Source organism: Vulpes lagopus, chromosome 17 (genome assembly GCF_018345385.1).
Source record: "Vulpes lagopus strain Blue_001 chromosome 17, ASM1834538v1, whole genome shotgun sequence".
Taxonomy (NCBI): domain Eukaryota; kingdom Metazoa; phylum Chordata; class Mammalia; order Carnivora; family Canidae; genus Vulpes; species Vulpes lagopus.
This window is the reverse complement of record NC_054840.1, coordinates 35853866-35871253: the sequence shown is the minus strand read 5'-3', so window position 1 is coordinate 35871253 and position 17388 is coordinate 35853866. Positions and strand designations below refer to the sequence as shown.

At 52.7% G+C, this 17388-nt stretch overlaps 1 protein-coding gene across 1 annotated transcript in view; it reads right to left on the bottom strand.

Moving 5' to 3' along the window:
• Positions 1–8468, bottom strand: part of UBE2QL1 (ubiquitin conjugating enzyme E2 Q family like 1) — a 40826-nt gene extending 32358 nt beyond the window's left edge. The window contains exons 1-2 of the mRNA XM_041731868.1: positions 8099–8468; positions 7544–8057 (exon numbers count right to left, since the gene is read on the bottom strand). Of these exons, the coding sequence (XP_041587802.1) occupies positions 7544–8057; positions 8099–8382 (798 nt within the window). The 5' untranslated portion in view covers positions 8383–8468. The remainder of the gene's footprint in view (positions 1–7543; positions 8058–8098) is intronic.
• Positions 8469–17388: the final 8920 nt, after the last annotated feature.

Genomic DNA, 17388 nt, shown 5'->3' with positions numbered 1-17388 from the left:
TCCCCCACAGCCCCGCCCTGCCCTCCTCTTCCAATCTGTTGCCACCTGTTCTGTCCCAAGTCGGCTTCTTCCCCCAACTTTCTCAATCTGGGGCCCTGGGTCCTCCTACATCATTTACTCCCCCCTGGGCTCCCACCAAAGTGGCTGGCCAGGGAGCTGGCCAGGAGGAGGACCAGGGATGACACACAGAATGGTGAAGGGGCGCCATGGGAACACCGAGGTGGACGCGGCTACAGGGGCCACGGTCACTGTAGACCCTCAGCGCCGGGTGCGGGAGGAAGGGATGAGTCAGCCAACGGATGCAGTGTGATGAGAGGCAGAATTAGCAAACAAGTAACCCTTGTTTTAGTTTGCTGACTCCCTGGTAGGGAAGCGTGGACGTTACTGGAAACATTTTTGCCGTTACAACCACTCCTTTGTGTATTTGGGAAATGCCTGATCTTTTCCCACTTGTGGGCAACAAGACAACATCTAGAAGCACAGGCAAGCCCCGAATGCTGGGGTCCCATCCACCGGTAAGGAGATGGCTCCCTCTGCGAGTATCACGCAGAAGGTGTGAAGACCCTGTGGACCCCAGGAGCCCCAGCTCTCCCAAGTCCCCACTGCACACACAAGCCACTGCCGGTTGTCATGGCCTGAGATACTCAACGAATGGGCACTTGCCCAAACCCAAACAGCACACAAGGTCTGCCAGGCATGCCAAAGACAGGTGTGAATGGGTTTCTCATTGTCCCCGCGGATACTTCTTGGTGGCAGGCACTTTATGCACGTCTTACGCACCACTGTGTGCCTAGTAAGTGTCCAGCATATAGTAGGCACTCACCACCTGTACTACAGGAACTGGGAAATTCCTACTAGCTCTTTCTGCGTAGTCCGAGCACCTGAGCCCTCACAACTGGGTCTCGTGGGTCAATGAACTCCCTTGAGCACACTTCCTTTTCCAGGGCCCATGCTCCCTCTCCATCCAAGGAGGAAGGACTTGGTTTTCTGATGGCCTCCTCTACAAAAGGAGGGCTTCCAGGGGGATCCGCCAGGGTTGACACAGGACAGCGAGTCCACTGAGGCAGGAGGAGGGGAGGTAAAAAGTCCATTATATCTACAGCCACCTGCAGCTCCTGTTGTGGCTGCTGGTAGTGAAGCATACGTGGAAAAGCTGAGCAACTCCTGGTCAAGGGTGGCTCTGTCAACCCTGGCCACACATCAGAATCACTCAGTAGTTTTTCCAAGCCTCTATACCAAGGGCCTGATCCTAGACCTATGAAGTCTGACTCTCTGAGAGTAGGGCCCTGGCACTAGAATAATGTAAACCCTCCAGGGTGTCTAACTTACCAGGGTGCTGAGAACCACTGGCACAGAGGAAAGAAGTTACATGTGCCACCCTCCTTCTTCTCACCTCCCCATTACTTTAGCATCCCAGCAAGGTCCCCCTTTCCCGAGATCTGAAATGTGGCTCCAAGAACCACTATTAGTGGCCACTTTAAAACCAAACCAAACTGGGGATCCCTGGGAGACTCAGTGGTTTAGCCCCTGCCTTTGGCCCAGGGCGCGATCCTGGAGTCCCACATCGGGCTCCCGGCATGGAGCCTGCTTCTCTCTCCTCCTGTGTCTCTGACTCTCTCTCTCTCTATGTCTATCATAAATAAATCCGTTAAAAAAAAAAATACCAGAGTGCCTGGGTTGCTCAGTGGCTGAACGTCTGTCTTTGGCTCAGGGTGTGATCCCGGGGTCCTAGGATGGAGCCCCACATAGGGATACCCCAGGGAACCTGCTTCTTCCTCTGCCTATGTCTCTGCCTCTCTCTCTCATGAATAAATAAGTAAAATCTTCAAAAAGAAAAAAAGAAAAGTATTCAAAAAAAACCCCCAAACCAACCGTGAAAGCCATTTTGGTGGGTTCCTTAGCTGTCCCCAAAGTGGTTCACACACACCCCTTCCTAGGGAAGAGAAAGGGAAGAACTCTGGACTGTGGGCCTCAGGCTTTAAAACCAACTTTGAATTGTTCTAACTTACTGGCAGTTTCCACGAACAAATGAAAACCCTCAAAACTATGCTGTCCCTTAACGTCTTACATCCCTTCGTATCCATCAGAAAAAAGAAACAAAAATGCATTCACAATCCCGTCTCACAAATTCAGATTCTCGAAGGTCCTCAACTCAGGGTAAAGTAAGTCACTACTATTATTAACTGTACCATCAGCCATGGGCGGTGCACACTCGCCAGGGAGCGAGCCGTGGGAGCCCGCCAACTTGGCATGGGACTATTTTTAGGATACCGAGTCCTGTCTGTGTCCTCCTGCCCGTCCTACTTGATATCAGAACAAGCTATTTTTTCTTCCAACAGTCAAGCACATGGCTACCTCAAGCTGCGGAGTCATCCTGGGTGGGCAATGATCTCTGTCACCTACACTCGGCACAGGACAAAATGACAGAGTGACTCATAAGAACTCCCCGCCAACCCATTCTCCTTGGTGAGCCCGTGGCTTTACTCACCCCTGGTGATCACTGTTTACGACGTGCTGCATCCCCCAGCACTTCCCTCTACGAGGGCTACCAACTCTAACCCCAGTCGGCCCTCCTGGGCCCTCCTCAGTGTGGTCCTACCTTCACAGGAGTTGGCTCCACTTATGTACCCTTGCAAACCAGCAGAAGCCTCTAGAGATGCCAGGTTGAATTACAAAACTCTTGTTTGGGCTTGGTTCTGGGCTGCGCTGAGACCCTCCACAATTCCTGGGCTGGCGTCCTCATCCCCAGCGCCTCGGAATGTGACTGTATTTGGAGAGAGGGTCTTTACCGAGGCAATCAAGTTAAACTGATGTTGTTAGGGTGGGTCTTAATCCAATAGGGCTGGTGTTCTTATGAATTTAGGACCTGGACACGCACAGAGGGACGGGCACATGAAGACACAGGAAGAAGACAGCCGTCTCTCTCAGCCACGGAAAGCCGGCGGCCTGGGAACAGATTCGCCCCCACAGCCTCACAGGAACCCGACCCTGCTGACGCCTGATTTCAGATGTCTGCCTTCCAGAACTGTGAGACGGTGCATTTCTGTTGTTCAAGCCATCCAGCAGCCCCAGCAGACTAATACAGGGTTTCAAAGCAGGTGCCTGTTATAACAGCTTGGAAGTCACTACACTTTGGGATTCAAAGGGCTGGTCATCTTCATCACCTTTTCTGTTAAGACCTGGGGAAGTTCCAGTCATAAGTAAAATGCTGTTCCTAGGCCTCATCCTTTGGCAGTTTTCTGAAGAAGACTGTATTTGTGTGTGTGTGCATGTGTGTGCATGCACCATCCTGAGGGACACTCATGATGCAGAGCGCTTTAAGTCCTAGGGTCGAGCTCAGAGACCCACCGCAGCATCAAACAGTGGATTTGCAGAGCCCGTTACTTGTCCCCCACAACCTGACCACAACACGTGTCAGCTTCCCTTATTCAAAGATCCCAGAAACTAACTCTGGGAGGCAAACATAATTGTCCTGCAATCGCTTACCAGTTTGTAGTTCAAAAACTAACATCTGAAGGTGTGTCAGTCCTGCTGTTCTCATTCTGCTGCTGACGCCTGACTGGGTGCCTGTTCTCTGTGGACACGAACGGTTATCATGTGGGTCACCGGGAGCAGACCACTGCCTGGAGACAGCCAATGTCTTGGGTGGCCCCTGAGGGGTTGGCTCTGCCATTCTGGACAGGCCTCACTACCGTGGCTCGGGTTCTGGAGCTTTGCCACTCGCTGCTAGAATGAGAACAAGAGGTATTGATTTCACCGGACTCTGTGGAGCTACAGTTCCCTCACCTGTACAGAGACCACGGAAACAGTAGCACCAAGTATGGTGAAGCAGCCTCGGTACTTACTTGGCTGGCCTGGGACTCAGCACAGAGCGAGGTGCAGTTAGCAGCAGCATGGTGTGCCTGCTGGCCTGCGCTGTGTGGTTGGCTCCGAGGAAGCGGAGGAGGAGTATGGAACAGTCTTTCAAGTGCCATCTGGTTCCCTGCCCCTGGCAACATCTAGCTAATTGAAAAGGGGACACTCAGGAGGTAAAGTGATGTGAAAACAGGACTCTGAGTTAGAGCCCCCTCAGATGACTTTTTGGAACCCTTTTGCTCAGACAGCTGCAACTAGAGGGTCTCTGTCCAATCACTCAATGATCACAAGCTCCAAACCCAGTATGTAAGACAGTGAGCTTCCTGGCAGGCCCCTCGAACACCAGTGCTGGTGAGCCTAGGCTTCCAGAGCCTGTCCTCAGAAATCTCTGCAAACAAGGTCTGTGTGGGGGGCTACCTACTAGGTGCAAGTACTGTGGTCCCACTACAACTGGCTTTACTTTCCAGACCAACATCTTATGGCTTCTGAACGTCGAAAATCCTACCCTGGATTATGGATCCTCTTCTTTTGGTTTGGTCAATGATAAAGGATATAAACAATTGTTTAAAGTTTTAACATTTTCACTGGTTCATTTTAAAAGTATGAGAATTTTTCATTCAATTGCAGAAAACCAAAAGAATGACCAAAAATGTCTCCACTGAGTCAAGAGAAGGATTAGTAATAGACAATAAACAGGCATGTCTCTCACTACCTCTACATAGAATACATCTTATGAGCAATGTATGTTAATTTAATTTTAAACAACCACAATCTATAAAGCAGCACAGAAGGGATTTGACAGCATGGCCAAACAGCCAGATAAAGTTCTGATGAAATGACCGCATTTCTCAAATCAAGTGATGACCCCAAACTTTTTTTTTTTTTGTGCACAAAACCGTTAAACAAATCTTTTGTTAGTATTACCAGTAAAACCTTTAAAAATATTTTACGATATCTCTGAAGGCATAGAAACAAAATCAACTTAGTATATGCTCAATTCAGAAAGTAAAGCTGAGCAGTTATGCAAGAGGAAAACAAGTCTTAACTTTGTCGCTTAAGAAAAACGAGTCCTAAAAAAAGAAATGCCAACAGATGGAGAAACCGAACTAGATTCTTTCTTTTAAACTAATTATTGGTTTGGTAGCAGTCCCGGTTCTCTTTGAATAGCTAATCAGGTACTTTGATTCCTTTCCCAAAGCCTATTACCTTTAACTATGGAAATAATTTGGTAACTACAATATGTGCACTGAGCAGTCTGCAGGCAGGGACTTCATCAAGGGAAAGGCACATAACGCTCAGGTCCCCGAAACACTATTAGGATCTCTCTGCGCACAGGATCTTGAAACATTATGATTTCATTTCTCTTATTCTTACGTTGCATTCTTTAGAGTGTATGTATGTGTATGTCACGTCAGTGCCCTTTGGGTGTTGAAGTCAGCACAGAAAATGCAAAGAAATTGAACTGGTGTTTTCATAAGTTGCTGTGTTCTTGCCTTCAGTGCAGATATTTTATACACTAGAATTCAGAACAGATAATAATACAGTATGCCTGGTTGGAGGGCCCTGAGTTCACTTAAGTGAGATTTAAAAAATAATAAATAGAAATGTTGATAATTACTTTCAACGCTGGAGTCTCTAACTTGCAAACTGTGTGTGAGGCTCTCAATTTCAATTATGAAGGAAAGGAATATATGCCAAAGGACCCGCTTATTTTAAGAGAAGCGCCCAGGTGTCCATGCAGCTATGATGCACAGCATGAGTTTAAACATGGAAACCACTTAAATTTACAAAGATGTATCTCTTTTTAAGAAACTTCCTCATTTCCCACTTGAAATCTTTATTTTTCTACATCTTTCAAGATGCAGGCTGTGGCCCAAGGGACCTCTAGGATCCCTTCCAAACCTAACATGTCATGATTCTGTGACTCTATGAGGCAAAAAGATGTTCCTCTGCCCCTGATCCCCAAAGTCATCTCACTGTGGAGAACGAAAGAAGGTAAGCAACTGTTCCAGAGACTTCTGTTTACCAATGATTTAAGAAACAGATAACAAAGGCATTTTGCAGAATATTTTTCCACATGATTTGTAAAAACCCTGTTGAAAAACAGAGTGACACGAACCCCCCATCCCCCGCCCCTACTCCTCTGGCTTCTATTAAATCTCAGGCACCTTCCATCAGAGCCAGCACTGAACGGAAAGAATTCGGAATGAACCTCTCATAGCCATCCCTTTCCTAACTCAAGGAATAAGTGGAATCTAAATCCCAGAAACGATGGACTGGCAGGATCGTTACTTGGTAACAACAGACTTGGGTCCAGAATGAAATCCTTCCCCGCTGGAGCTAGGAGGCTATCTGAGTGGAATCCCAGGGGCTCCACCTCTAGTGAACTTGGCAGAACAAGCATGATTTGACTGGTGTGAAAGATCCTGCAGTGAAAGGGCCAGAGGCAGGTGACAGGGAACTGATGGCTTCTGATATGCGGCTGCAGAATGATCAAATCGAGGTCATGCAGGGTCTTCTAAACAAAACGACGGTTCTCCATACGACTATCCATATAAAACATGATTTTATTAACTGTTTACTATTGATTCAGGACAATATCAACCAACCTGAGCATGAGCAAGAGCACACAGTGTGGAAAGATAAAACCATCATGCCCCTGTCTGCAGCGAGGTGGGAACACATTTCAGAAGATCCATTCATTCTCTGCTCTAGGTTCTCTGGGTTTCTTTCGATAAAGCTGCCATCTGGTGTAACAGGGAAGAAGACTCCGGCATTGAGCCCCCCACCCCCCATCTCGGCACTTAGTTAAAAATCCTTAGCCCTGATAAAGGATTCAACTCCTGGAGGCACCAGGAAGCCCAGGGAAGAAACCGATGTGAGAGAGATGGGGACCAGAGGTGATGGTTCTGCAAGGGAGCAGGTGCCAGGCGTTTCCTTGACAGAGTCTGGCCTTGTCACTTAAGGAACCACTCAAACTACACCTCTGCTTCTCCAGTGAAATTTCTCAAGAGCACGGTTTTCACCTTTGCCCTAGATGATGCTCAGAAGGAGCCTGCAAAGCAGAGCCGGGGAGCAGATTCACCAGCAGGCCGAGTGTCTGCAGCGCACCCCACCTGCACAGCACCCACCTGAGATGTTGGGGAGAAGACCTTTGTGTGTGTGTGTGTGTGTGTGTGTGCGCGCGTGCGCATGGGCACACGTGTGTGTGTGATAAACTGGCTTGGGCGTTCAGGTCCTGGGGTACCTGTAAAGTTCCACCGTCGGGAGGCTATGGGGGACCTATGGGGGACCGAGCTACGGAGGAGCAGATGAGGGGGAAGAGGGGGTGGGAGAGGCGAGGGGAGGGGCTGGGGGGGAGGAAGGGGAGAGGGGGAGCGAGTGATGGAGGGAGAGGGGTGGACGGGCGTGGGGCTGGCCGCAAAGGGCAGGGGGTGCAGGGACGGGGCGCGTGGGAGGACGGCGAGGGCTCCGCGCGGTCGGAGCAGGGGAGAGACGCGGCGGCCGGCGTGTGCGTGGGCGCAGCCGGGAGAGCCGGCGGGAAAGCACAAGGTCCACGGGCCCGGGAGCGCGAGCGCTGAGGCCGCCGCGGCGGAGCCCGAGCCCCGGGGGCCCGGGGGGGGGGGCGCCCCGCGCGTCCCGGTCCCAGGCCCGCGGCCCGCCCCGCCCCGCCCCGCCCCCGCCTTACCTGGCCCTTGACCAGGCTGGCGGCGAACTGGCGCATGACGGCCTCCACGGTGTAGGCGCTGGACCAGCCGCGCGGCGTGAGCAGCTCCATGCAGATGGCGCCGCCGTCCAGCACGTAGCCGTTCTCCAGGCGCGGGCTGAGCACCCGCATGAAGGGCGGCGAGAAGGGGAAGTTGTCGGGGAAGGTGAGGTTGAGCAGGATGAACTCGGTGTTGGTCTCCTTCATGTCCTGCCACAGCACCGAGTCCTTGTCCACCTGGTGCAGCTTCACGTTCCAGTCGAACAGGCTCTCGTCCACCAGCTCCACCGAGATGAAGCGGTCGCTGAGGCGCGCGATGTCCTGCAGCTCCTTCATGAGCCGCCGGCTGCGCACCTGCGTGCAGTGCTGCTGGCGCGCCGCGGGCACCAGGCCGCCGCCCCCCGCCGCCGCCGCCGCCGCCGCCGCCGCCGGGCCCGGCCCCGCCCTGGCGCCCGCCGCCCGCTCCCGGGGGCCCCCGGCGCCCGCCGCGCCCGCGCCCGCGCCCGCGCCCGCCCCGCCGCGCCCGCCGCGCCCGCCGCGCCCGCGCCCGGCTGCGGCTGCTTGTCGCGCGGGGCCAGCTCCGCCGCGCGCTTGGCCTTGCCCTTGCCGGGCCCGGGGCTGGCGTCGCCCGCGCCCCCGGGGGGGTGGGGGAGCTGCGGCGGCGGCGGCGGCGGCGGCTTGTGGCCGCTCTTGGCGCCGCCCTTGCCGCGCAGCGACGCGCTCTGCTGGCCGCCGCCGCGGTGGTTGTGGTGGTGCTTGGGGTCCTCGGTGTCCCGGTTGTGCAGGCGGATGAGCCCGATCTTGCGGAGCAGCGTGGCCATCTTAGGCTCGGCTCCGGCCGCGGGGCTCCCTCGGCTCCTGCCGCGGGGCGCGGGGCTCCTGCCGCGGGGCGCGGGGCGCGGGGCTCCTGCTGCGGGGCGCGGGGCGCGGGGCTCCTGCCGCGGGGCGCGGGGCGCGGGCGAGCGCTCAGCGGGGCGCGGCGCGAGCCACCCCCGGCGCCGGCGGCCGTGGCGCAGCCCCGTGGGCAGCACGCGCGCTCGGCGGCCGCGGGGTCGCCGCTGTCATGGGACGCGCCGGGCTCCCACTGGGGCTCCGGCCGCCTGGCGCGGGGCGGCGGGCCGTGTCCCGGGCCCCCGGGCGCAGCCCCCGCAGCCGGCTCTCCGCGGCCCTTTGTGCGCGGCCGCGGCCGGGCTGGCCCCGAGTCCGAGCGCCGCGCCGGGGCGCGCAGAGCCGCCCGCAGCGCCCCGAGGCAGCGAGGTGGCCGCGGGCTCGCGCCGTAAGCGCCCGCCGGGCCGGGCCGTGCCGCGCTGCGCTGGCGGCTACCGCGGGGCCCCAGCCGCTGCCGCTCGCGTCGCCGCCGCTGCGGCTGCTGACATTGCAGAGGCGGCTGCTCCGTCTGAGCCGAGCGCGGCGCGGAGGGGGCGGCCCTGCCGGCCGGGGGGGGCGCGGGGCGGAGCCGCGGGCTTGCCTGCGCCGTGCCGCCCCCGCCGCCCGGCTCCCGCCGCGACACGCCACGGCCGCTGGGGGGAGACAGCGGCGCGCGGCGGGCCGGCGGGGTGCGGGTGCGGGCGCGGGCGCGGGGCGCGGGGTGCGGGGTGCGGGCGCGGGCGCGGGGTGCGGGGTGCGGGGTGCGGGGCCGAGCCGCCCGCAGCAGCCGGGGAGGAGGGGAGGGGAGGGAGGGGGCGGGGGGCGGGGCGGCGCGCTCGGGGGCGTAGCGGAGGCTCAGGGTCCTTGGGCCGCAGACCCGGGCTCGCCGCGGCCGCCGGCCCGAGCCTCTGACCTCGCTTGACCTCGCTAGAACAACCTGGAGGCGAAGGGGCGGGGGCAAGGGCCGAAAGCAACCTGCTTGTCGACTCTCTCGGGCCGGGGGGAGCCCGGGGCCCCGCGCAGCGGTCCTGGGCGGCGGAGGCCCGGGACTAGGGGCCCGGCAGCGGGGACGCGTCCATCAGGACGGACGGCGGGGGCGGGGGCGGGGGCGGGGGCGGGGAGCGTGCCCGCCGCAGCCCCTCCAGCGCAGCTCCCGCGGGTCCCGACTCCAAGGGGTGAACGTTACGCGAGTTCGCGCCCCCCGGCCGGCCACGCCACCGGGGCCCAGCGTTCGGCAAAGGGGAGGAGGGGACCGCCGAGCGCGGCCTTTCGGGAGAGGTTCCCAAAACTGCCGGGGAAACGCATCCGGCGCCGGCGGGTGCCCGAGGCGCACGGCGGGCCCCCTGCGCCCCCCTCCCCGCCCGGAGTCCCCGGTCCCCGCGGGGACCTCGGGACCGCCGCGGAAGGGGAGGGGGTCCTTCTCCCCCCTTTCTGCCTTAACCCACTGAAACTTCTCCTGGTCTGCTGAAATTTCAAGCCAAGAGCTCGTCGGGTGCTCCAGAGCCGGAACGACCCGAGTACGGCGGAGTCGGAGGCCTGCGGGAGGCGCGCGGCCGCGCTGGTTCCCGGGCGTGCGGCCAAACTGCGCGGTGCTGGGAGGCGTGCGAGCTCCGTGAAACACGGGAGAAATCACCCCGTGAACTTCAAGGGCTGAGCGCTGTAAACTTCGCCGCTCTTCCCGACTTGGCTTTCAACCTGAGGAGCCTCTGAGTTCATCACAGAGCGTGTTCATTCTGGTGCCATCACGGTTTTTTGTTTTTCGCTTTTTGAGCGTCTTTCTTATTTTCACTTTTTCCAAATTATAAATATTTTCACGGAGAAAAATAACGCATCAGGTCACTGTGGAGACTAGCAGAGACCGAACGGGTACGAGGTTCGGTTTTCTGGGGTTGTCTACAGCGAAAAGGAGGTGTTAGCATACTCCTCACCACGGGGGGGGGGGGGGGCGAGCTGAGAGGCCTGCACGCCGAGGACCCCAGAGAGAGCCGCCTGTGTACAAAGGTGCGGAAGCGGGAGGCTGTGTTCAGGTGGGCGGAGCCGAGAGCCGTGCAGTGGCCCATTCAAGACCAACGATGGTGATCAGATCTCAGCTGCAACGGACTGAAGGTCTGTTTGTCTGGGTCTCATGGGCTTTTCTGGTGACCTCGTTTTGTCCAGCTCTGTTTTGTAAGGATAGGTTGAGAAGGAAGATGATGTCTGTCTGTAAAGAACTGTGAGTTCATTTAATCTGCAAGAAGAGGGGTGTGCAGTGGAAGGTGACATTGAGGGGTACGGGCAGGCATTACAAATGTTCTCATTTTATGGCCTCAGAAGCCCTCTTGGGTTTTGTCTGACCCAGCGTTACTGGTGAAGAAAACTAGTTTCAAAGAGCAACTGGCCGGGCTCAGCCTTGTGCCCCACCTACACCCTGGTCCCACGCCTCCCAGCCTGGTGGTCTGGGTTGACCAGGGGTTCCTGACAGTGCAGCACACAGCCAGGACTCTGGGTGGGGTATCAGCCCCAGCCCCTGGGGGCAGGGGGGATGAGAAAGCCTCCACCAGGACAGGCCTGAGTGTCCTCGCCACAGTCAGCTGACCTTGGGTGAAGCAGGCCTCAGAAACATTTGTGGCAGTGACGGTGACCATGTCTACCTGAAGCAGGGAAGTCATCCAGTGTGATTTGAGAATAGTGTAGCCGAAATCCCAGAAATCTAGTGTAAAACTTTTATGTTTGAATGGGATTATTACTAGGGTAGTCACATAATTTATTGTCTGAATGCAGATACTTTTTGAGAGGGAAATGCTGGGACGAGAGGCCACAGCAGTACCGACCAACACACAGGATGGGTAGTCATCTTACTTAGGATCTATCGCACTTACAGCATCTCTGATCAACTCTCCAAAGGGCTAAAACCAAATGTTAGCAAAAAAATGGAAACAACCTAAATTTATAACAAGAGGAGAAGCAGTAAGTAAATTATACCTAATCCACTTGAGGGTGTATTATGCAGCAATAACATTACAGTTATGAGGATTATATAGCAAAATGAAAATATTTATGATCTACATAATAATTTTAAGTGAGAAAGCAGAGTGCAAAATTATATCTACACCGTGGCTACAACAACATAAAACTATGCATAGGACAAAAGAAGAGACGGTGAAGAATTTACATAGTAACAATTATGATGTTAGTATAGGCAGTACAGCTCCAGTCCATGGATCCAGACATTTACTTCAGCAGGGGAGGAAGGAAGGAAGATCTGTATGGTTTTATGTTTTTTTTAAAAAAGATTTTATTTACTTATTTATGAGAGACACACATACACACACACAGAAGGAGAGCAAGAGAGAGAGAGAGAGAGAGAAGCAGAGACACAGGCAGAGGGAGAAGCAGGCTCCATCCAGGGAGCCTGATGTGGGACTCGATCCTGGGTCTCCAGGATCAGGCCCTGGGCTGAAGGCAGCGCTAAACTGATGAGCCACCTGGTCTGCCCCTGGTTTTATGGTTTGTAAATCTCCGTCATTCTTTTATCCCAGAAGATTCTGGAAAGTTCTACGTCCCCAGAGAAATGAGTGGATACCTACTGAGCCCAGCAATATGTAGGGGTTACCTTTTGTTGATATAGTTATTCCTTTTTTAAAATTTGATTTTCAAATATTCTAAAAAGGAATATATTGCAGCTATAATGAAAAATTGTTAGCAAATTCAAAAATTAGCTTATTGAAGATTAAGTTTACATCAAGACAGTTGAATTGAGAGCATTTAGTTAAATAAAATGGTCTCAAAGGCAGTATGGGTCTCTGGCTTCTCTGTTATCAAATAGTGTTGGGGCGGGGGAGGGGACACTTAGGGACTGTCTGCAGAAAGAGCCTTGCCAATCTGCCATGAAAGGAAGGAAGGGAGGAAGGGAGGCTGGTTGTCACAATCACTGATCCTCTGGGAACTGTTCTGTACCTGCCAATGACTCTCCCATGAGCATTTGAATCAATGGTCCTAGGGGTCAGCTGTCTCCAGTTGCAGTTTTTATAAAGAGATGCCAAAGTGGGATTTGCCCCTTTATTCTTTGCCCCAAAAGACTCATCCCAGTTTTTCTATTTCTTCATGAGTTCCAATCTTGTAGTCACCAAGGCGTCAACCAGACCACCTCAAAATACCTGTCCCCAAGCATACACAATGTTCATGCTCTCAAGCAAAGGTGTTAAGATTTCTTACTATCAAAATGCAGTAACATTTCCTGCCAGAAGAATTCACTCCAAGGCAGCATAGTGTGGATCTCTGAGGTCGCCAGGTCATACACGATGTGTGCCTTTCATTAATTGATCATCAAAGCTAGCACTTAGGTGGCACTTAATTTTCATTAAGCGAAATTTCGTTAAGTGATTTTCCTTAAGTTGGTACCTACTAAGTAAGTGTTACATTTATCTCCACTTTATAGATGAGTAAACTGAGGCACAGAGAAATTAAGGTCTCAGCCAATCCCAAGTAACAGCAGAACTTTGGGTTAGAAGACAGGAGGGGCCCAATAAGGCTTCATTCTGGGGAGTGGGGAGGAGTAGAGAGCCATTTCAGAGGCAGTAGCCACTCCTGGGAGGCTTTGGAGCTCGGGGCTGGTGGTTCCATCTATAGGCTCCTACGCCGGTTAGAACTGTCTCTTGGGGTAGTTCAGGTGTATCATGTGGGTGCATTCAGGCCGTGTAGCCTCCAAAACAAATCCCTGATCATCCTGGAGATTCTTTGAGTGACATCTATATGTTCCTTTTTGATTGATGAACTCTATTGTTTGTAAGCAAGTATTCTGACTTCTACAACTTGTATCCTAGTGTGACTGTCCCCACTTGGAATGGTTGAGCGTTCTGCACGATTCACTGTCCCTCACTCCATAACTCTTGGGGCCTTTGCGCTGCTCTTAGTTATCAAAGCTTTTCTTCAGTGACCAACCCAGCTTGCTCTTTCCCATCCAAACCTAACTCAGGATGGCAAGTGGGGTTTCATGTCCTCACCCACTCGGATCACCGCTGCCAGCGGTGCTGTGATGAGGACTAGCATGGGCTTGGAGAACATGATCATCAATTATGGTTGTCTGCCCTAAGTGCTGGGCAGGCGGTGTTCGAAGCACCAGGCTGTCTGACTTAACTTCAAAGATTCTGGAAGAAAACACCTTGGTGAAACTAATTCATATGAAATTTGAAATAATGTATAGTTCCCTAGGAGTATTTATGTTTTAAGAGTGTGTCTTGTTTTGGTTAGAGCACTGGTTAAGTTGCTTTAACAAAAAATAATCCAGAGGCTCATATAAGGAGTTACTTTCTCCTGTATGTAATGGGACGGGGCAGTTACCCCATGGCTTCCTTGGTGCTTCTGTTGATGTCTTTTCCTGGTTCTGAAAATGTTTGTCCTTAAATGCCCTGGAGGTTAGATACACCACCTTGACTCGTACCCCACTCCACACCTGGCTCCAAGGGATCCTGAGAAATGCAGTCTTGCCCTGGATAGTAGGTGCCAGCTGCCACTCTCTAGAAGGAAACGGGGAGGTCTGGGAGTCCCTTAGAAGTCCTTACCACGTGAACCTTCCTGGTAGAGTTTTAATAGCTCAATTTAGGAGAGTGGAATGTAGAATGAAGGGCTTTGGGTCATGCGTGCACGCAATCTTTGCTCACATTTCCTCTGACCTGCACCTGAGCAGCTCCCCACTCTCCCCTTCGGTTTGGGACACAGGTTTCTGCCATTTCGAATAACATCATCTTGCAATTCCTTTGGAGTATAAGATCTCTCCTCTTGGATCCAACACGGCATGTGTTCCCTCAGGGTGAGCCAGCTCCGGTTTGGTGGCTATGAAAAGTGGTGGGTGAGTGTTGAGGACAACAGGCCCTCCTTCACAAGGCAGCTTCCTTGGGCAAGATTATTATGGGTCTTCAGGGAGGCTAGTATTCTCAACCAGGCCAGGAGAAACTATTTCTCAAGCAAGGGACTCTTAAGGCGTTTTAGGGTCATAGGATCTCGAAGCTTTCTGGGTCAACTCAATGGACTCATTTTGGTGGTCAGGGTGCTACTTTTCCCAACTGATGCCCTAACTTCTGCACCAGAGGGTTGGCAAGGCTGTGAATTCAAGGTACTATTTAATTCTGCAACTCTAGGAATCAAATTTGGGGACTGATTTTCGGCTGTGCCAGTTCTACAGCTGCTATAAGGATCGTGATAGCCTCTTAGGACCTTCATGGAGTGTCCTGCCGGCTCTGACTCATCTTGAGCTCAGAGTCCCGATCCGGATCCCAAGGCTTGCCATTTCTCTCCTGTAAGTTGTTGCCTGAGTCAGGTGCAGCCCTCCTGCGCTTCCCAGCTGGTGTCTGCATTCCTGCCCCACTGGCCAGGTGCACAGCTACCTTCTCTCTTCTCCGTGCGTCCTTCATCTCAGACCACAGAGGCTGTGATCACAGAGCTGTGCTGCTGCCGCTTTACGTCCTAACCACAACGTCAAGCCCATCATCACTGGGCTCAAGGTCAAAGGCATTAGGTAGTTTGCCCGGGCTTGGAACCTGCTCCTCGTCCTCAACTCTGTATTAATTGGGGTCTGATGAGGAACACAGAGACACACTGTGTTTCAGTGCAAGAGATTCAATCCAGGTAACTGGTGACAAGGGTCACTGAACATGGAAATGTTTGAGAAACAAAAGAAGAAACAGGGGTGCCAAGGAAGCCACAAGAAGGAGGGGTGTGTTACCCTATGGTGTTAGCAGCTCACCTCCAGCAGCTGGAGCACAAGGGGTCACAGGCCAAGCTGCTGTGGGTGCTGGGAGGGCTGCAGGTGCATCATGCCAGGGCCCCCTGAATCCACAGCTGCTTGGCCTCTGCTGTCCCTGGAGCATCCGTGGGAGCCAGCACCGCACCACGACACCTTGGTTACTTTGGGACCTCGGAGAGTCAGGTGGTTCTGTCCACAGCAGTCAGTGTGCAGCCTACCTGGAGGCCCCGGGAGAACCATCACCGTGGCAATCTCTGCAGGGCTCCTCTTGGGCTAGGCTTAGCTTTTTGGGCAGAGAAGGAAGGGTCTGAGACAGCTTTTGTAATTATGGAATATAGACTTTCCCTGACAGTTGAAGGAATGCTTGAATGATGAAATGAGTCATGCATTCTTTTCTGAAGAAGAAACCGCTTGGTCTTAGAGAGATTTCCAGAGATAATCATCTCATTTTTCCTGTCCTTTTCATCTTCGCTTGAGGCAAAGGCAGCTACTTTCTGGTTGTGTGGAAGTGTGAAATGACAGCTGATATTGTGTGTCAAGGTGGCATCTCTATTCAAAGTTACCTTAAATATTCGGTCTAAATATAGGTCGGAATATAGTATTCTGAGGAAGGAAAGTCAGTTCTGCTTCCTGGCACAGCTGAGGGGTGGTGAGTGAAATATTATAATTAACTGAAACTGAGAACATGTATTATATTTATCTTATGCATTTTCAAAGCATTAGAATGTAATGGGATCTTTTGAACCTCTTTGCTGTTTATCTTACCAGCAGTGTAAGACAGTGAATGTCTTCTTGCCTCATGTCAGCTTTGAAAAATATAATTAAAAATAAACCTTGCATATTTCCTGCTCAGAAATAGCATCTTATTTTAAAAATTATTTTAAATAGAGGATTGATTTACATACAGTGAAGGGCACAGATCTTAACTGCTCATCTCAGTGGGTTTTGAAAAAAACATAGGCACCTGCGTAACTTATACCTCATAAAGATATGGACTGATTCTGTCATTCCAGAAAGTTCCTTTCTGCTCCAGCCCACCCTGCCCCTCCACTCCACCGGAGACACCCTCTGTTTTGACTCTTCTCATTTGGGTTGCTCCCCAGTTCTGAATATGGTGCATATAGCTTCTATGCACACTCATGTGCAAGTCTTCTCGGACCTATATTTCCACTTCCCTCGGGTCTATGACAAGGCGTGGAATGGCTGTGTCAAAGGCTAGGCATATGTTTAACTTTACAAGAATCTTCTAAATGCTTTTCCAAGTTGACTGTACCAGTTAACACTCCCACCAGCATCACTGCCAGAAAACAAGAAAGAGGCTCATCTGTGGACATGAAATTTGGAGGAGCCCTTGAAAGACAATAGCAGATTGGAGCAGATTGTCAGAGAAAGGAGCCCAGAAGCTCTTCCACAAAGCTTGGAGTGGTTTCAGAGGGAGTGGAGATAAAGAACAGGAAGTGGTTCCAGATAGTCACCAAGGTGATCCTGGCTGTGTCTGGCAAGATGTCCCCAAACTTAGGAGAAAGCATGGGTGTAGCTAGAGACCCGGGATGAGGGGGAAGATACTCACCTGATTGATCAGTACCTGTTCACTCCTTCTGGAAGGATACTCCTCACCCTCAATCATGGGAGACCAGAAATTCAGAATCAGGCTCACTCAGGATTTGGGCAGGAATTCCTGAGCGATCACATATTCACAGTGAATAAAACTCCACCAAACATTTGAGAAAAAGCGTTTCTCTAAACAAAGAACTAACATCTGAAACAATGCTAAAAGAGCAAGACCAGAGATTTTAATATATGCAATGAATATCTCCAAGAGCAATGTGAGATAAAATTTAGTCTGCTGTCTTTCTGTGGACAGCCTTTCTGAATGCACTCTTACCAAAGGATTGAATGCATGTGCAGATGAATTAATCCAGGAATGAGAAGGGTTGTATCTATACGGGGTGACAAGAGCCCCTGACAGACCAATCTGCTGCCTGGGCAGCCCTGGCATGGAAGTCTTTCAAACACTTAGAAAGGGCTTGAGGTGGAGAGCCACACGCTAAATTCTAGTTTAATAGAGAGTACGCGTTAACGAGGGGGAAAAAGATGGGAGAAGCCAGTGCCCAACACCATGACGATTTTGATGGAATGCAGAGGCCGTAATGAAGACCTAAGGCTGTCACTGTCCCATCATGATTCTAGAATCCCACGGGATCCCAAAGTGCAAGAGTGTTTAACTGGATGAAAGCAA